The following is a 21,023-nucleotide window of genomic DNA, read 5'->3' as shown; positions in this document are numbered from 1 at the left end:
TGACGACATGCTGCTTGTAACGTACATCACTTACAGACGCCATTTCAAAACACTGCTGCAGCTATGCTATCTGTCTGAAGAAACCAAAAATTTGTGTGCGCACTCCTGAAAATTCAAATAAAGTATATCTAAAGTTTTGCATTCGTACCATTACTGTAGGCTGAGAAAAAAAATGTGGTGCATTACTTTCTGGGTGACCCTCGTTAGTATGTGTAGGGAATTTCCAGAAATCAGAAGCCCCTTTTTGCATTAGTGACTCATGGGTTCTCTAGATGTTGCCCATTGTGATTCAAGTATACATTGTATGTATTATTTGCTCCCAAATAAAGATATCAGCCATCTTCAGGCTGTTCCAGCTAGCAAAGTAAATTTCTAATTGGAACTAAGTTTTGCTTAACAGTGTTTTATCTTCACATAGTTAATATCTAATGGTGATTTTGGAAAAGATGCTTGCTAAAGGGCACAAGGACAAATGAGAGTTTAAACAAAAAAAAGTTGATGTAAAGATTATGTTTTTCCCCTCTTAGTTTGCAGTACTACGCTCTGGGTAGGGCAAGTGGACAAACGAACAACACAGCAGGATGTTGGAGGTCTTCTAGAAGAGTTTGGCCCAATTGAATCTATAAATGTGAGTATAAAATGCATTAAAGTGATGAACAGTAAAGACATATGATGTTTTGAACTGGAACAAGACTCAATAATCAGATTGTATGACTTTTTCAGTGTCTTGTAAAAGTAGGAAGACAATTTAGTAGTATTAAAAAATGAGTTCTAGTTCTACATTTGCCAGAACGGTTGGTCCTTGATTTATTTGCTTGTTTTGTATTAGATCCACATTAAAATAAGATTATTACCTCTTTTTTTTTAAACAAAAGGGATGGGATTTTCTGTTCACTTGTTATTAACACATTACTTCTGTACTTACAAATAGATGATACCGCCAAGAGGATGTGCCTATATTGTAATGGTACAGAGACAAGATGCATACCGTGCCCTGCAAAAACTCAGTCGTGGTAACTTTAAAGTGAATCAAAAAGCTATAAAGGTACTATACTGATCATTTAAAAAATATATAAATTAAATGTACAGTAATCAATGCATTAAGAGTTGTGTTTTAGAGATGGTATCAAGGCTCTTAGTTTTACTGGCAGTATTTGCCATAAGATGGGTTACAGTGTCTTAAATGGAAACATTTTTTTTTTCTTAAATTCTTATTAATGGCTTTATCCTGTGACAGACAGTACCCTCCACTTTGTACCTCACACAACAAACAGTGTGAATTATCTAGGAAATCTTCAATGAGAAAAATGACAACAATAAGGATGACATCTGGTTTCATCATTGTAGGTATGGTATCATTTAGTCATGAAAAAGGGTTAAAAAGAAACCAGAGCCACTCCTAAAATAAGAGACATGTGTCTGCACCCACACACTGTTGTGTGCAGGCCCAACTAAGTCCATTCTGACTTTGTGTTTCTGTAGGATCCTAAGCTAATAGAAATCAGTCATCTGTAGCTCACTGATCACTGTTGATCATCTCAGATACAGCTGTTGCTCAAATTAGTCACACTCTCGTGTGACTAGAACAACTTTGTATAATTTGTTTGCCATTGAAGGCTGCTTGAAACTGCTTGCACATGGTAGTTCTGCATACAATAAACCTATTTTTGTATTCTGCCTTCTCTCATCATGTGGATTTGACCACACTCTGTAGAAAGATGTTTGCTTATATCTTTGTTGGCTTCCCAAAGACAGCTGGTGGGCCACTGTGGGAAACAAGATGCTGAATTTGATGGGCCTTGGGTCTGATCCAATAGATCAGCGCTTTCCAAACTTACTAGTCGGGTGATGCCCTCCTCCTGCAGCTGCCAGTGATCAAACCTGGAAGTGCTGATGATGCAGAGGCACACTGATGTTAATAGCATTTACTTCCAGGTTCATGTCTGGAAAAACAGCTTTAAAAGTGGCATAAACCTCCCCCCCCCAGGGAGGGCGAGTGGACCCAAACAAAGCACCCTCAGCTCATGGAGCAGAGCCTCTGCTCCATGATCTGCCATGCTTGGCTGGCCTGCTGCTTGCGATGTCATGGGAGACTCTTTGTGACACCCAGTTTGAGAACCCCTGAGGTAGATCTTTTCTGATGTGATTGTTTGTCTTCATGCCACTGGTATGTATCACAAAGGATATTTTCACTGCTTTATGAAGTCATTTAGGGCTGCAGTCCTATTCACAGATAACTTGGAGTAAGCCCCATTTACTATAATGGGACTTACTTCTGAGTAGATATGCATAGGATTGGGCTCTAAGTGGCTTTCACTTGGCAGCCTCATTGTGTGAAGCAGTCTATAGTCTCCTTGTTGCAGGGATTGTTCTCAATGCTGTACATGTTGTTTGAAGGTTTCCTGTTACGCACGTTTGTTTTTTCCCCCTCTGACTGTCAAAAATGTGTTGTACTGAATGAATACAATTTCTGTATAGGAAGGAAAAATAACTTGCTAATATGTATGCTGCTGTTTATTCTTCAGATTGCATGGGCTTTAAACAAAGGAATTAAACCAGACTATAAGCAGTATTGGGATGTAGAATTAGGAGTTACTTACATACCATGGGGTAAAGTTAAGCCTGAAGATCTAGAAAGTTTCTGTGAAGGAGGAATGCTGGACAATGAAACGCTTAGTCCAGGTAAGATATGACTTTAGAAAACACATTTGTTTTTATGGAAAAATCTTCATATGTGGAATGAATCATTTCTCTTACTCAGGGTGATTTTGAGACTTAAGTATGTTACACATAAATGAAATCTGGATTGTCTGTAATAAAGACAAAGTGTAGCTTTTAGGAAGGGACAATTTGGAATGGAAAAGTGGTTGGGGGAGGAGCACTTAATCCTTTACCCACCCAATGGGATTGAAAAGGTGCAGTCAGTTACCATTATTATGTAAAGTGCCATGCACAGTAGATAAAACCATTTGCTTGGCTATTCTGATTATTGAGGCAGATATAGGCATGCCCTTGTATGCGAAGGATTTCTGTTCTTGTGGATATAGGCAAATGCCACTCCCCCACCCTCCGGAGCTGAAGAGAGCTGCACTCACCCTCACCTCCGGAGGGTCCCCTGAGCCCAGCAATTTAAAAAATGCAACTTCTGGTTGCAGACTGGCAGAATGGGCAGCAAAATGGCAGATGCGCTTCAATGTCAGTAAGTGTAAGGTCATGCATATTGGGGCAAAAAATCAATACTTTGCATATAGGCTGATGGGTTCTGAGCTGTCTGTGACAGATCAGGAGAGAGATCTTGGGGTGGTGGTGGACAGGTCAATGAAAGTGTCGACTCAGAGTGCGGTGGCAGTAAAGAAGGTCGGTTCTATGTTTGGGATCATTAGAAAAGGTATTGAGAACAAAACGGCTAATATTATAATGCCGTTGTACAAATCAATGGTAAGGCCACACCTGGAGTATTGTGTCCAGTTCTGGTCGCCGCATCTCAAAAAAGACATAGTGGAACTGGAAAGGTTCAAAAGAGAGCGACTAAGATGGTTACTGGGCTGGGGCACCTTCCTTATGAGGAAAGGCTACGGCATTTGGGCCTATTCAGCCTAGAAAAGAGGCGCCTGAGGGGAGACATGATTGAGACATACAAAATTATGCAGGGTATGGACAGAGTGGATAGAGAGATGCTCTTTACACTCTCACATAACACCAGAAGCAGGGGACATCCACTAAAATTGAGTGTTGGGAGAGTTAGAACAGACAAAAGAAAATATTTCTTTACTCAGCGTGTGGTTGGTCTGTGTAACTCCTTGCCACAGGATGTGGTGATGGCGTCTGGCCTGGACACCTTTAAAAGGGGATTGGACAAGTTTCTGGAGGAAAAATCCATTATGGGGTACAAGCCATGATGTGTATGTGCAACCTCCTGATTTTAGAAATGGCCTTTGTCAGAATGCCAGATGCAAGGGAGGGCACCAGGATGAGGTCTCTTGTTATCTGGTGTGCTCCCTGGGGCATTTGGTGGGCCGCTGTAAGATACAGGAAGCTGAACTAGATGGGCCTATGGCCTGATCCAGTGGGGCTGTTCTTATGGTTTCTCTGTGAAACCAGAAGTGATGTTTTTAATGCCTTATAAGGCATTATGAGGCCCGGGAAACACGGTTGGACGTTCTGAGCCTCTGCTGGGCTCAAAGCTCTTCTCACCTTCAGAGGAGGCACATGCAGGGGGCTCCACACACCAGATCCACAGATAAGTGAGTTTGCGGATATGGGGCCTCCCTGTACTGTGGTTGTCTTTGGTGCAGGTCAGTGAAGGAAATGACTGCAATGGCCATGGTTGTAAAGAATACAGTGGGTAACTGTTCTTATGAGAAGCTTTATGCATGAGTTTGCTACAGGGATATAGGCAATAGTACAATCTCTCTGGCTGAACTTTAGTTATTTAACAGTGTAATGAGAGAAGAAACCTTCATTTTTGTTCAAGCCAAATTTAATGGAGTCTAGTTTGTTTAGTTCTGTAGTATCTCCTTGTGCAATTCCTTTTTTCTGAAAGTCACGGTTTTATGTTTCAGGAGAGGGTCCTGGAAGATTGACCTGTGTTACTTGTTTCTGGAACTTGTCATGTTTTGTGTCCATTTATTATTTGCATAGTTTGACCTGTTCATCCTAGGTTGATGACAGAGGGACATTGTTGTTTGGTGACAAAGGGGCATTGTTGGTTTGGGTTTGCTCCTTAGTAAGTTTATCTGGCTTTGTCGATCCGTCTTCTCACTTTTGCTAGGTAGGTATTTTAATTTTAGGAATGACTGGGGTCACTGTAGATTTGATTTAAGTTAAATTGATTTAAACTACCATTGAAAAAAACTTGAGTTAAGATAATGTGGTGTTTGTTTTTTTCCGAAAAGTGTTCTCTTGTTGGAAAATGCATATTTTTGAAAACTCGAAGATGTTGGTTTCATTTTTAGAAGGCCCATACTATATATTTTAAACAATAATTTATACTGAAAATCTTTTAGATTACCTTTGCAGTTATATTAGAAATGAATGAATATTTTAATTACAAAGTGATAGAAACAGATATTTGTGAAGGTATTAGAAGCTGTATAATCTCAGCAAAGTTCATCATGAATATTTGGAAAATTGTACTCTGTTAGGATACCCCCCCCATCACTAAAAGACACTTACGTTACAGTGGGCCCTCTGTATCCATGGGGAACATGTTCCATGGGAGGGCTCCCGCATCTCTGGATATGTGAAACCACGGGTATGGGATCCTTGGATACAGGGCCCCCCTGTATGTGCAAATATCAAACACACAGATAAGGAGTGCCCACTGAATTTTTTAAAACTTCAACAGCAAACAGATTTTTTTTAAACATTTGAACACTTAAACATTTGCTTTTTCAAAAAATCAAGTTTATTTTTAGCTAAAAATTTTAAAAAACCAAAAAATTAGACTATGTGAGGGCCCAGTCCCAGAGCCTTGCTCACTGGCTTCCCGCCGACAAGGCAAGGCACGTTTGCGAGGCATGTTTGTGAGCCCTTACCATGGACCCAGCACCAGAACTAGTCCAGCCTGAGCCCATGCTGGGCCAGCTCCAATTCTGGGCCAGTCTGTTGCCTGGCAGCTTGCCCAAATCACCAGGTGGCAAAGAGGTGAGTGGGGTGTGGGTGAAGGCGGGGAGAGGGCAGGGAGGAGGCATGGCGGGGGAGGGAGCAGGGTAGGACCAGCAAAGCTCAGCTCTACCAAATCCTGAGCCCCATGTCGGACTGTGCGGCCTGACATGGGACTCATGGGGCTTTAGCTGGTGCTAAAAAGATGCTGCAGAATCGAGTAGCCCCATTTTGGTAGAGTATCCACAACAGTCCAATATTGAGTTCTGTTGCATGTTGTGGGAGAGCTAGTTTTATTGGTTCCATTACCCTTTACCATTACCCTTTCTCCCTAGAGCACTGAAGTCTTTGGCTCAAGCCTCTGTTCTTGTAATGGTGATTGGGCAGCAGTGCTTCCCCCAAGTAATAAGTTATTTAAAACTTGGTGCTCATAGCCTGACATCTACCATGTCAGTTTTGCGAACTGCAAAAAATTGGGTTGTGATCCAGTGGTGGGCCATATCCCTACGGTTTGGGAACAGCTGTTAATAGTTTGGGATTCTTCTTACTTCTAGATTTTTTCTCATCCTGGTTGCATTTGCAGCATTATCTGTAACCAAGCCATGTACTAGACCAGCGGTTTTCAACTGCTGTGCCGCAGCACACTAGTATGCCATGAGTCTGCCTCCGGTATGCCGCGGAGTCAGAGGGGACAGGCAGCAGCCACACACGTGGGGAAGCGGCTGCTTTGAGCCTCACCTGGCAGCAGAAGAAAAAGGAGCAGGTAGCCAGCGAAGGGGCTGGTTGCAGCTGCTTTGCACCTTGTGCTATCGCTTGCTCCTGAGCAAGACAAAGTCTGCACCCTTATCATTTACCTGGGAGTGAGCCCAATTGACTATTATGGGGCTTACTTCTGAGTAGACATGCCTAGGTTTGGGTATTGAGGTGGTTGTTGCCTGCCCCCACCCTGCATGCTGATTGGGCAGCCAGAGAAGCCTTGAGGAGGTCCAGGCGGATTGAGTGAGAAGAGGGAGCCAGGAGCAGGCAAGGAGGTAGGAAACGAGCGAGACTGCTAAGGCCACCAGCCTAAGAATTGGCTGCCTTAAAGGGCCCTAAGTCCCTTTTCCTTGCCACAGTTTGCCTGCAACTCCCCAAAGTGACCCTCCCTGCCTTGCCTTTCTCTTTTAGAGGAAGGGCGTTGGGCCACAGTCTTGTCCACACTTACCTGGGAGTAAGCCCCATTGACTATAATGGGGCTTACTTCTGAATAGACATGCCTTGGATTGGGCTTTTGATCTCACTCTTTCTTCTTAAATACACGAACAGGCAATTGGCACTTCTGTCCTCTCTACCCCACTCCCTCCCATAGGTACATTCCCCCCCCCAAATCTCATAATTTCAGTTGGCACCAATCTTGCTGTCTCTCCCCTCACTCGTCCCCACCTTCCAAAGGTCCAGAATCACTTGCCTCACGTTCTCACTCTCCTACTCCCCATTCCAGCTGAATCCTGCAGTTGTTTCCATCATGTCTCTTCTTTGCCGCTCACCCCACATCTCTCATGTGCTCAATCTGACCTCTCTTTGCCAACACTTTCTGGCATAACACTTTAATAACATTTTTCCTCCTTTCCAGAATCACATATACTTTCCTCTCCAAGCTTCTTGTGAGTTTTTGTCATGTAATGATTTAATTGTATTAATTATATTAATTAAAAATTAACTGTAATGTAGTGATTTAATGTAAGTAAAAAACTGGTAGTGTGCCTTGACAATTTTAGTGCCTTGTCAGGGTGCCATCAACTGAATAAGATTGAAAATGACTGCACTAGACATTTAAAACCATTATTACAGTGTGCTGTAGCTTTTAGCACTACTTCTTGTAAGTATTCTGTTATGTGTGCATTTCCTGAGTTGTATTTTTTAAGGAAGACAGTCACTTCTTCCATTGTCACACAGGCACATACAATGGGATCATTGTGGATATTCCTCTGGTCACCAAGGCTTAGGCCAGTATTATTCAGCTCAGTGAGGCGCAGCTCTTTAGGGAGGTGCCAGGAACTCAAAGCGGAGGCGCGGGATGTCCTCTCGCAGTGATACAGTCACACCCCTGGGCAGAATATGAGCCTGTCTTCTGCCCGTCATCTGCGCTTTTTTTTTAAAGCAGTAGAAATGGGAGTTGCTCAGCCACAAGAGTGGCTGCTGCCGCCCCGCCCTCTTCTCCCTCCACTCTGAGGCTGCTGCCTTCTGTGTTTGATCTTCAACTCCAACCCCCATCTGACAAGTACTGAGCATGCTCAGCCTGCAGTCCTTAACCCTCGCTGATCCTTGTCTGGTTGGTTCCTAGTTCTCAGCCTGGGATCGCTTCTTATCTAAGTGAAATCTCTCTTTTCAACCCCCTCCCTCTTCCACTCCCCCCTTTCGATCTCCAAAACTTCCTGCTTTCCTCCCGCTCCCCAAATAAAACACTTCCTATTTTACCAGTCACCAGGGGTCTTAAGTTGGCAAAGGGGGAGGGGAGAGACAAGCACACACTTTACTTGGCCAGGAGCAGAAAAAGGGTACTGTTTTTAAAGTGATTTATTAATCTTGTTGTTTGACTGAAGAGGAGAAGTTGTATTTTTAAAGTGATGAATCTTGCTATTTGAAGGGAATACTTATCAGCCATTGATGAAGTGATTGCCAGCCCAATCCTATCCACACTTTCCTGGGAGTAAGCCCCATTGACTCTAATGGGACTTACGTCTGAGTAGACATGCACAGGCTTGAGCTGTGCATCTCCTAGTATAGAAGACAAATCAGCTTCCTAACCAAACCCTTATCAGCTCTGATATAATTTCATGGTCTATTTTTGTTTTCCCCACCAGCTGCTAGAAAAATTTAATTTCATTAAATTAATAAAGGGTTCAATCCTATCCAAGGAGAATGGGAGAAATGACTAGTTGGATTGGGGTCCACGGTGTGTGTGTGTGTGTCATGTTGGCCAGACTGGTTGTTCACAAAGTTCATTTGATAAAACAATTCTATTGGTATGCTTATCAAGTTTTAAAAAATGAGTCCTCCTGGGCCAGGCACAATCTACCTACTCCAGCATGCTGTCTCCAACAGTGAGCAGCAGCTAATCATTTATAAGGCATGTATATTGCTGTGTATTAATAATATATTTTTAAGATCTGCATTTATTTAATGATATGATTAATATATTAATATAGTTAATATATCTTTAAATATAATATTATATTATATTTAATATATTTAATATATTTAATATTTCTGGTCACTTCCTGTTTAATGATGTCACTTCCAGCCCTCAGGAACATGATGGGGAGTCATGGCCAACAGCCAAGGGGGTCAAGGGAGCCACTGGCTGGAAAAGTTTGAGTACCACTGACTTAGGCTAACAGTTTTCCTCTCTAGTCTCTGTACACATTGTTCAGTTTCCCCCTCATAAATTTTATCCTGTAATTTTTCTGACGTCTGCTCTGATAGGTGGGCTGTATTTTGGTAATAATGACTGAACTATGTTAATGAAGGTTGTGTTCTTGACTGTTTGAAAAGGAATATATTGCATATACCAGTGGTTCCCAACCTTTAGGAGCTCAGGGACCACTAAGGCAAAATTTGGAGACGGTGGGGACCACATGCAACCCCCCTCCCCCGCACACAAAAAATACAATTAAATTTGTAATACATAAGAAGATTATTTAATAATTAATGTGATGGTTGTGCTTGCGTTTGCTTCACTAGCTGTGAAAGTCTTGGGTTTACAGGAAATACATGGAACACAAAATAATTCCTCCCCAACTCAGAGGTTTTCATACCCACCTAATTCAATCCAGTCTCTTTCCCCCCGCAGCAGACCACATTACGCACAGCCCTTGCCTCTTTTAAGTATGGAAAAACACCTCAAAAAGAGAGAGGGTAAGCACAAGGGGATTATAGATAAGTCATGCAAGGTTGTTAAATGAACCAACAAAAAGCACACACATCCCTCCACAGTTCCTTTTGCTACACAACCCTGGCCTTTCTCCCCCCACTTGTGAGTCCAGAGTCCTTAGGAAAGTGTTCAACACAATTTAGGCAGATTGGTCCTGAAGGAAACGCACCAGCTCAGAATGGCTGCTGCATGTTTCAGGAAGAAAAGTCCTTTTGGTGTGCACTACAAGGTCTTTGGGGGGGGGGAAGCCTCTCTTCACTTCCTGTTCTAATTGCTGTCTAATTGCTCTAGCTGTGGACTCCTTTGGTTGGAGCTAAGAGAGTGTGAGCAAGCCTATGAGCAGGTTGCAGCCACAAAACAACAGCTGCCTACTCTGCCATTAGTCCGTGAAACTCTTTGCCCCAGGTTGTGATGATGGTATCTAGACTAGATGCCCTTAAAAGGGAGTTGGAGAAATTTCTGGAGAAGTCCATCACAGCCATAGTGTGACTAACAGCCCCATTCTAGGCATGTCTACTCAGAAGTAAGTCCCATTATAGTCAGTGGGGCTTACTCCAAGGTAAGCATGCATAGGATTGCAATCTGAGGAGATAGAGGAACTGGCCAGGTGTGGGATGGGGGAGGGCTCCCCATGGACAAAGCTGCTGCTACTCTCTGAGGAGGAAAAGTCAGGGTTTACACCTGCTGTACTTGTCCACGGTGGTGCCTGTTCTGCAACCTCTGGAATTGCTTCTCCCCAGGTGGGCAGCTTGCAGTAAGACAGCAGAGATGCTGCCTGTTTCCCTCTCCAAAAGGGGTGCAAAAACCTGGTTGCCTGGATCCCTTGCTCCACCCCTTGCTCCACCCCTGGGCATTAGAAGAGCAGATCCAAGCCCACAGAAGCTTTTTATCTGGCCCTCAGCTGCTGAGTAGTGCTGAGGTGTTACTGCTGAAAGGGCAGGTCACATGAAAATTGAACTCTCCAATATCTTGAAATATGATCAAGATTTGCATATTTTCTCTTCTGTCATTTGCAGCTAATGAGTTCCTAATGAGAAAAAGTGCTTGCTTTTGGTTATGACCTGTTTAATGACTTCACTTCCTTCCTAATGACATCACTTCCGGCCCTTAGCAGGTATCATGAATGCTGTTCGACCCTCGGTATGAAACGAGTTTGACACCCCTGGCTTATAGCACACAGCAGCAGTGTCCAAAGTTTTTGGCAGGAGGGCCCCATTTTCTCTCTGACACTGTGTCAGGGGGCCGGGGGGGAATAATTAATTTATTCAAATTTGAATAAATTTACATACGTTTACATAAATGAATATATTAAAGATGAACTTATATGAATGAATGAAGGTCTTGCAATAGCTCAAGGCCTATAAAAGGCCTTGCACAAAGCAAGGCTGCCCTTTCCTTTGCTACCACTACTGCATCACAGATGTGAGACAGCAGGCAGTGGAGGGAGCCCTCATCCCACAGCTCACTGAGAGGTCAAACAGTTGCCCTCACACTGAGAGCAGTTGCATTGGGCCAGTGTGGGCTCCAACAAATCACCGGAGGGCCAGAGGCTCATTGGAGACTGGGAGCTCCCTGAGGACCGCATTAAGAGGCCTCAAGGGCTGCAAGTGGCCACAGGGTTTACCAGGCACCCCTGGTTTGGGCACCCCGGCATACCGTGACAGTCACTGCTAAAGGTGACACTAAAAGGATCTGCCTATTTCAGCCATTTTTTTATCACAACTCCATCGAAACTGGAGTTGCATCATTCAGATAACTGCACCATTAACCAAACTGCATCATTAAAATAACATGAGAACTTAAGTAGTCTGTCCGCTCAAAAGGCAAAACCAGGAAAGATAGATAGAATTTAAGCATGAAATAAGAACCTTTACTAAGCTGAAGATCCTGTATGTTCAGATATGTTCCTATCCTCTCCAAAGCAACTTCTTTGAGAGGGAACACTTCTTATGATGTTTCATTTGGTCAGTCAGGCTTCAAATTTCTTTGTGGCATGGTTTGTGTTTTGCATGCATGCCTGTCTAACTCATATTTTATTCATATTGAAATATTCTCAAATGGTCTCTTTTATGGCCTGCTGCCACAATATGTTTTTCCTTCTAGAGAGAGAGAATGCTATGGTACACCTCAAAATAATGGGGACTACATTCAGGAGACCTCAAGACTTCTAGGCTGTTTTGCTCATGTCTTGACTTTTGTTTCTATTGCCTACCCCTCCTTGCATTTATCTTTGGACTTTTTCTCCTTGACTCATTTGACTCCACATCTCAATAATCCTCTGCTCTTTGACCTTGAAAGTGTGCACTTTCAGAGAGAGAGAGAAAGAGAGAAGAGCATGACTTTCACTTTGTCTACCCAAAGTGCAATGGGACAATAGAAACGGTTGCCACTCTAAAAAACTGGTTCCCAACGTGTGGTCTGCGAAACCCTTAGAAGCGATCTGCAAGGTCTCAGGAAAAAAAAGATTGCCTTTGATCACTTCCGGCGTCTCTCAGAGCAAACGCTTCCTCACATACTACCAGAGAGGATGGGCAATGGACCACCCACAGCTGCAGCCGACTAAAGTGTCAACTGCAACTGTTAGCAGCCCATTCTCTGCCTTCTTTGGTAATCTGTGGGGGAGCGCTTACTCAGGAGACACTTCCCTGCACCATAGAGGGTGGATAATGCTGCCACAGCTGACAACAAAAGCAGTAACCCACAATAATAAATCTTCTAAAATTCATGCCATCTATTGTAAATTCTGGAAGTGCGAGTCCATGTCTGAACCTGAACAAATCTGGTTGTATCATAGTACTTGGCTATTGTTGGTAGACTGTGTGGTATGTTCTTGATGAAAGCTGGAAGCATTTTAGATACATATAGTGGTTGGTGACTTTCTGACATAAAGTGGTGCTTACATGTTTACCATGTCGTTATACTGTAGTGTCCCGAAAGTGAACCTGCTCTATTCTGAACAAGGTTTAAGTTGAATGTGAGGTGAAAGTTGTTGAATTAAGATGGGGATTCCTCAAGGGCCTCCTGCTTATGGGGCCAGATGATAACGATGTTGTCAGTGGTCTCAGATAGAGGAGAGGCCTTTGCAAGCAGGAACTGAAGAAGTGTTCCAAATAGGCTACAAAGACATTGATAAATTGTGGAGCTGTGCTAATGTTTGTGGCAGTACCATTGACCTGAAGATACAAGTCTCCAAATATGAAATGTGAATGAAAACAGTGAACCTTCTTAGCCAAGTGTGCTATGGTTATCATCAGGGATATTTCTTGATAATACCCCATCATTGTGGGGATATTGATATATAAGGCTTCTATATCCATGAAAGCCAGAATGGGTAATTGTCAGTGGATTGTAGTTTCTTCAGGATTTCCCTGCCAATGATTGGGAGTGCAGGTGGCACCAGTTCTGTAGACACCCCTACTGTAATATCTGAGACAGCTGCTTTTTTCATTCCCTTCTTCACTTCTCAAAGGCATTTGGATAGTCACTGTGGAAATATGTTTCTTGATTAGGTGGAACTTTTGTATGATTCAGCAGGGTTTGTCTTTCATATAAATTATATATTTGGTGATTATGTAGCCTTATTAATTCACTATTTAATTAGTATGAGACAAAAGAAGGAAGCATCTAAGTATAATATGCTAGGTAGCTGATTCCTGAATGCCTTACTGTTAGTATTTCAAGTTCCTAGTTACAATTTTACAATTTTTTGCTATATGTGAACTATTGTGTGTGTGTGTGTGTGTGTGTGTGTGTGTAAAACTATTTATTTACTTGCCTGATATCTTTTTAACTTTGGACATGAGGGTCTTCTGAGCCAAGCAGAGGCCATGGATTTCTGTCTGCTGAAAGTCACTTCCAGTTTCTCTGTAAAATATCTAGTTATAAGGCATTAAAAACATCACTTCTGGTTTCACGAAGAAACTGGAAGCGACTTTCTTTCACTGAGCCCAGCAGAGGCCACAGACAGATGTCCGCGGCCTCTACTGGGCTCAGCTCCCCTCAGCTCTGGAGGGTGGGGGGGGAGGCGTTCATTCATATCTATAATTTCACTTAACCACGGGAGCTTCCCGAACAGAACCCCCGCGGATATGGGAGCACACCTGTAGTGCTATCTGCTACAATGGCATTTTAAGTGTTTCATAGTCTCTTTAAAGAGGTACTTTTCATTAGAAAAACTGCACTGAGATAAAGAGTAAAATACTCTCTGCTTCTGTATTACTGTTCCCATTTAAATTCCAACCCTGTATGGCTGCTACCTTTGAGTAAACCTAAGCATGTGTACACACTGATGCTTTTAATGTCATGTATAATTTGGTCATAGTCAGACAATGTTTATGCCTGCCATTGTGGCAGGTGAGTGGGGTGACCATAATAAATACTGATTTGAATGCAACATCAGGACAGGCTTAAATTAATGAAGACTTGATTCTTGCCTTATAAGAAATAGAGATTATATATGTTTTCAATTGGTACTCATATGTTTTTTGCAGAATGGAAAGGACTTCCCAAAAAAGCAGAAAACCAGGTTGCCCATAATGGAGGTGCTGGAGGTGGAGAAGCTGCGCACAATGAACAAACATCGCCTGTAGCTAAAGCATTACCTGTTCAAATGCCTGTTCCTATACCCACACCAATAACAGTGCCTCCACCACAGGTAGGACCATCCCCCTTTTTTGTTTTCTTCTGGGTAGGTGTGGAAATTGTGAAACTTGGTTTATTTTGTCACTCAGAAGGAGGGCCAATTTGATACATGATAAAGCCACTGTTGGGTAGTATTGCAGTGTAGTTTTTCAATGAAAATGCATTTGAACTACCCTCATATGGCAAGATTTGTTATTAACTCAACTGCTTGAGAACCTTCCATTTGAAGGGCACATTCAAATGAAACATTGTACAAAAATCATGTGATACAATAACCTTCTAGTGACTTTTTAAATATTAAACACCAATGTGACAACCTGGTCCAAGAGTGCAGAAAGCAAGTAGGCCAGTAAGCCAGATTGTATGTTCATCTTAACGATTGACTACATGAGTTGATTGGAACAGAACTTATACATGACATACGCCTATCAGCTAAAGCTGCTGAAGACTCTGTATTAAAGAAAAACAAGCCTCAAAGACTATAGGAAAAAGGTGTAAAACAATGTTTAATGTTATTTAGAAAATTTTGCAGTGGAAACTAGCTATGAGTTGTATCCTAACTTTATGAGGAGTGCAGTTTCTTCAGCAACAGCTTATCCTGTGAGTGAGAGTTTTACGTTTGTAAGCATATCCTGCCGCACATGGAAGAAGATGCTGTGCTGGAGCTGAATTCCTGTGATGGAACTGGATTCCTTATGAAATTTGGATATAGCTGCTTATGTGTGTGTTTGCTTTTCAAATTAAACTAACACAGTTATGTTGAAAGAATTGTAAAGATTTCTCTTCAGACCATTCTTAACAAATGTGGCATTAGGTCTGAGATGAGCTGCTATTTTCATTTTCAAGTTTCATTAGAAGTTAGGTTCATGGTTGCAGTCTCTTTTATGCTCAGTCCAGTAATAGTTCTTGCACTGAAGAAATAGCAAAACAAATCTACACAACAGAGTGGGGGTCATTCTTACAGTCCTAAGGAGTCATTTATAAATGCAGATAGAACTTCCTTTTGTTTGATTTTTTTTCTTTTTGCTACAGCCACTACCTAGAGAAGAGATTTACTGAGGGGTGACTTCTGCATACTCACTTTCAAAGGAGAGCATTCTAGCAGTTTGCCCTGTTGAAATACAACAGTCGCTCATGCACTTAACACAGTGGTTTCCAGATTGCGCTGCAGGGTCATGGGGTGCTGCAGTGAATTCACAGGGGCACATGGGATATTTTCCCAGAAGTTCTAGCTGTGTTTCTCTAAGTTAGCAATAGAACTGTATGGGCATCATGAAGGAATTACTCTGACACAAAGGTTGCCATGGAAAAAATTAGTTTGGGAACTGTTTACGTTTTGACTGCAAATTCACATCTAAAGTTACAAAACTGAAGAACTGTGTGTTGAGTTAACATTTTCTTTCTGTTGTAGGTTCCACCGCATCAGCCTGGTCCTCCAATGGTTGGAACACTTCAGCCGCCTACATTTACTCCTCCCTTAGGAATTCCACCTCCTGGATTTGGTCCTGGAGTTCCTCCACCACCACCTCCTCCATTTTTGCGACCTGGTTTCAATCCAATGCACTTACCACCAGGTATTATAATTACTCCCAGATCATTTTCATTTACTGGAATTGTGCACTATCCTAGAGGAGATCTTTAAGGATAAATTGGAAGGGTTTCTGTTAAATATTTTCCTTTGTAGAAGTGATACTTTACTGTTTCTGTCTTTGTAGGCTTTCTTCCTCCTGGACCGCCACCACCTATTAATCCTCCTGTTTCCGTTCCTCCAGTCTCTGTTCCTCCTTCTCCAGGAGTAAATATACCAAACTGTAAGTGTGCTTTGTATGTTGTCAAAGGTGACTCTAACCTAAGTATATGCCATGTAAATCAAAATTTTCCTATCAACGTCACTCTTTTTAGCTACTGGGGCCAGTATAAATGAAGACACTACAAAAGACTCTTCTGTGGGAAACCCCATTCCAACAGTAGTTTCTGGAGGTAGAGGAAGTGCTGAAAATGCAGATAACTCCAAAGGCTATCCAAATGCTCCACCACCTGCAACTTCTAGCATGCCAGCTCCTGTTACCCAGCCTGTTCCACTCCTTGGTAAGTTTACTTTTCAGTTGTTGAATATGGAGTTTTTCTTTCAAAATTTCTTGTTTTCCATTTATAGAATACCAAAGATGCAGAATGCCATGTTCTTCTGTCCACTATTGTGGAAAGATGACGCTTTTCGTAAGGTGAAAATCTTTACAATTTTGTAAAGGTTGTGAATAGTAAAGCTTGTATCCATTGTAAGTTTTTTCACTTGCAAGTAACGAGAAATGCCATCCATCCTGCCGTAATTGAATTAGTGGATTGTGATTGGAGGAGATTGTAAAGCAAATGGAGGTAGCTCACACAAGTATATCATTAGATGTTGTAGAGATACAGTAACATAGAGATTTTATGGTTAATTTTCACTTGTGATAATTTTTCCTGATCAACTCAGGCTATGTACCTGCAAGCAGAAGTAGTTACAGGTATTTCTGGTTCAAGACAAGTTCTGCCTTCTCCTGTCTTCAGTCCTCAAAATATACATACATGCTTTCTCTGAATCACACACTGTCCTCTCTGTCTTTCCCTCTCCCTCCTTAGCTTAATGCAAAGCTTAAGGCACTACTTTATGTGTTTGTTTTCAAGTGCCTTGAAGCTTTGCATGTTCACCAGCTTAGCTGTTTAAAGTATTTTTATGGCTTTCACACATTCAAAATGACTCTGAGGTGATGGGGGATGGAGTTGACTTTGTTTACTCAAGAGTCATCCTTATCAGCACTGTGCAAATCCAACTCCTGCTGAGCCAGAAGATCTTATTTTTCATGGTCTTGACTCAAGGCAGAATGTGCTATGTGTGCTCTAAACGTGGTGAGTGGTTCACAACTATAGAGCTCTCTGGTTGCACCCTAATATAGTAAGCTGATCCTGAGCATGCAAGCAAGGCTCGGTTATCGTATATAGTTCCTACTTCTTTCTCTTGTGTAATTTTCCTCCCCCCCCCCCAATAGTCTGCCTTCAGTTTTCCAGTGCTGGCCCTCCTTCCATTTCTAGGGGAGAGGGAAGATACAAAAAAAGAGGGATTCCTTTTAATCTAGTAAGCCTCACTACTAGGTTTCAGTTATACTTGAAGGCTTTTGTAAAGTATCTTGTTCGGTTGCAAAATTGACTGATTTATTTCTTCTGCACAGTTTTTGGAAAAACTATTAAAGAATAGCACTTTTTTGCTAGTTGGAAATCTTTTAACTAACTTTAAATGTATTAACAGCCATTCAGTTTGAATATTTTTCATACCTCTGTTTGTATAGATACAGTAAACTAATTTGCAGAGTAATATTTAATTAAAAAAACAATTTAAAGAGAGAGTCACTGTTTATTTCTTATGAGTTATGTGAAAAACACCTGGAAATTGATTTTATAGCCAGGTTGTACTGGTTTATGAGGAATCAAGTCATCTTCACACATCTGTGTGTAGACAGTATTAGGATTAAATTTAAAATATATAAACTTATTAGTATATGCCTGGTTATAAGGGGATTTATGTACATCATGTATATAATAAATAAATGCTTAGCCAAATGTCTCATTGCTTCCAGAAAGTTTAGTCTTGGGAAAATTGCTGTAGGAAGATATTCTGCAACTGAGAAAGTCATTGAGATTGTTGCACCCATGTACGTGTATGTGAGTTCTGTTTAAGATATGCCACAGTAAAATGCTTTAGAGACTGATAAGCCAAAACAGTACCTTTTTACTGTACCTGAAAAGCTATAATTAGCCAATGTACAATGGGCATAATGCACTTTTGCAATTTCACCTCAAGTAAAGGACTGGCTTTATTCTAAGCTTTACCAATCATATTTGTGTTTCCTTAAAGTAGTCTTGAGTTTGGTGTTAACGATGGTGTGAAGGCCTTCATGATAGGCCTCATACGTGAGGGAATCCCAGGTGAAAATCTTTTTTTATTAAAAGCGCTCTTCACATCTGCATGAAATTTAAGGTGTAACAGTGGATCCGGGAATACACAGTGACATTGAGGCTACGTAATAGAGGAGCCTGAGCTCTATGAGCAATAGATGTCACCAGGCTATAGAGTCTATCAACCACCATTAGCTTGTTCTTGTCCACTTAATTTCTGCCAGCTTACCTGTTTAATACTGCTGAAATTGCAAGATAAGATTTGAATGTAATTTGAATGTAAATTGAGTGTAATTGGCATACTGGAACCACCTGACTTCAATTTTGTACGTGATCTAAATCAGTGGTTCTCAAACTTTCTAGAGGCCCTAGAGCAGGGGTGTCAAACATAAGGCCCGTGGACTGAATATGGCCCCCAGCAGCAATTTATCTGGCCCATGTTATAATTGGGATGTCTCATATCTTGAAAGTATAAACAAGATTTGCTCATTTTCTCTTCTGTCAATTGCAGCTAATAAACTTTTATGTGAAAGCAAACTGCTTATTTCTGGCCATCATCTGCTTAATGAGGTCACTTCCAGCTCTCAGCAGGCAGCATGAACGCTAACTTCAGCCCTCTGTATGAAATGAGTTTGACATCCCGGCCCTAGAGGCTGCTGCTGATTGATAAATGTGACTATAATGGTGATTGGGCAGCAGCACTTTCCCCCAGTAGCAGCTTGTTTAACCGTTGACACACAGAGCCTAATCTTCCCTGTCAGTTTTGTGAACCACCGAAAATTGGGTCACAATCCACTGGTGGGTCCCAGACCCACAGTTTGAGAACCGTTGATCTAAACCTTTGACATCATACTTTGATTACATTTGAGATGTATTTGATGGCACTCCAGGTCTCAATGAGCAAGAACTGACATCTGGCACTCGGAGATGTTTTTGCAAATAAGATGAATACTATGTGGACTAGTCTACTTGATCAGATGCATGAACCAATTAAATTGGATCAAATGAAATACAGATGCACTGAAGGAGCAGACTTTCAAACATTCACCATAACTTATCATCCATATTTCAGGCCTTTAACAGGGAAAATTAAAAGTTTAAATCTTTCTGTTGATTTCCAGACATAGATAGTGGACCGAGGCCATATGTACAATGTTGGTGCCATATCCAGATCTTAATGAACTAAAGAATTTGAAATCTAAAAATATCTGAACTGCAAGGCAATTGTCTACAGTTAGTTTTCCACAAAGGAGTAAGGGTGTATGTACCTCACTGGAATATCAGAATGGAAATTGTGTATCTGGCAGAGATGTATTGTTAACGCCAACCAAACAGTGGTTCCAACTGCTTTATGTCAATTAGGATAAACTTTTCTCCAATTCTCATCTGCTTGAGTTGGAAGAACTCAAGTGCCTGTCTGATAGTGCTATAAATTGGAAATTATTTAAGCAGAGCAAGACTTGGCCTTCTGTACACTGTTTTGATTAAGCAGCACACTAAATGCCGTTACATACTTTCAGGGATCCCAGTCTTTAATTTCTGTGTTCAGCTTGAAGAAATGTGACCTTGATTTTCCAGAAGGCAACACTGTATGTTTGTAAACTAGATTCCTTCAAGATCTTGGAATCCTGGTCTCAGTATCTGGCAAATGGCTATCATTTAATTTTAATTGTTGCATATATATTCCATTAGATAATTTTAATTACTTAATCTCAAAGTGGACTCGTTATTCTTCTTGAAAAGTTACTTCTGGATGTTAAAGGCTCTGTGCTTTCACCATAAGGTTTGTCAGTAGCAGTCGTGCAGATGAGGCAGATTGGTACAAGTTCCCATATGCTAGTACAAGTAGCAGACTTCTAAGGGGTACTCTGAAAGTATGGGGATTGTACAATCTGCCTGAACTATGTTGTCGCTGCTAAAATGTCATGCCTGTGGCATGAAGCCTTCACCACACACAACAGCTTTTGTAGTAGCAGCCTTATCATGATCCAAATTCCGGAATATCCTCTAAGGACAGCTGTGGAGAGGGTTGGCCCAAGTCATTTTGCTGTCTGAACAAGCTGGCATCCCCAGGTAATGTTGCCAAGTCAGTGGTGGCTCACAGGCACTTTGAGACTGTGCCACTAAAGCAAGTAAGGGTGTTTCTAGCTCCTAAGAAGAAACACCAGTCTTTCTGCAAAAAAAATGAGGGGTTGCATCATTCAGGGTATTAAGGCACATTTCTAAGTCAGAGTCCTTACTGCTATATCCTCACAGCAGCCCTCAGAGGTAGGTTATACTGAAAGTTGGTGACTGTGTCAGAGTCACCCAGTGAGCACCTTTGACTAAATAAGTCAATATCAAAACATTGGTTCCTTTGACTAGCCCCTCTCATGGGAGTATGATACACAACTTGCTCAAGTGCTTTACCATCCTTCAGATACAGTGCTCCAAACAAGCCCCCCTCATGAGAAAATATTTGTCCTTGCATAAGGACAAATGAGTCTTGTTTTAGATGACAAAGCCTTTTAAAGCATGTTTTAAGCCACATTCTGAAAGCTGTCCCAATAGCCAAGGGGGGAGTATTGCAAGCAGGATGGAAGAACATGTCATACAATAAATGGAAAGTTGTACATAAGAGAGGAATACTCATAGTCTTACATTATTTTTGAACATTTCAGAAAAGATGTTTATGAATCTGTAACATAATATTGTGAGCTCATGGATTTTGAAGTGCTTATGTGACCTCTGTCACATGAAAATGTGATGGGTCGACCATGCTGCTTGGAACTATTGGAGAAGCGGATGCTGCCTGGTCCTTTTTTATTCTGTTTCAGAAAAATTGTATGAATGACTGATCCTCAAGTACCATTTTTATATGGAGATGTGATAGTTTTAAAAAGTCAGTTTTTGATCACAAAATGTTGCATCACAAAAAAAATCATCTCATAAGATT

General features: G+C 41.6%; 1 protein-coding gene across 2 annotated transcripts in view; it reads left to right on the top strand.

Moving 5' to 3' along the window:
- SCAF4 (SR-related CTD associated factor 4) overlaps positions 1–21,023 on the top strand; it is a 63,608-nt gene that overhangs the window by 30,751 nt on the left and 11,834 nt on the right. For both annotated transcript variants that reach the window (XM_066621815.1, XM_066621814.1), the window contains exons 13-19: positions 528–628; positions 932–1,045; positions 2,526–2,682; positions 14,008–14,171; positions 15,570–15,732; positions 15,874–15,969; positions 16,061–16,246. In XM_066621815.1, the coding sequence (XP_066477912.1) occupies positions 528–628; positions 932–1,045; positions 2,526–2,682; positions 14,008–14,171; positions 15,570–15,732; positions 15,874–15,969; positions 16,061–16,246 (981 nt within the window). The remainder of the gene's footprint in view (positions 1–527; positions 629–931; positions 1,046–2,525; positions 2,683–14,007; positions 14,172–15,569; positions 15,733–15,873; positions 15,970–16,060; positions 16,247–21,023) is intronic.

The sequence above is a fragment of the Tiliqua scincoides genome, chromosome 3 (assembly GCF_035046505.1).
Source record: "Tiliqua scincoides isolate rTilSci1 chromosome 3, rTilSci1.hap2, whole genome shotgun sequence".
NCBI lineage: Eukaryota > Metazoa > Chordata > Lepidosauria > Squamata > Scincidae > Tiliqua > Tiliqua scincoides.
This window is presented reverse-complemented; position numbering and strand designations above follow the sequence as displayed.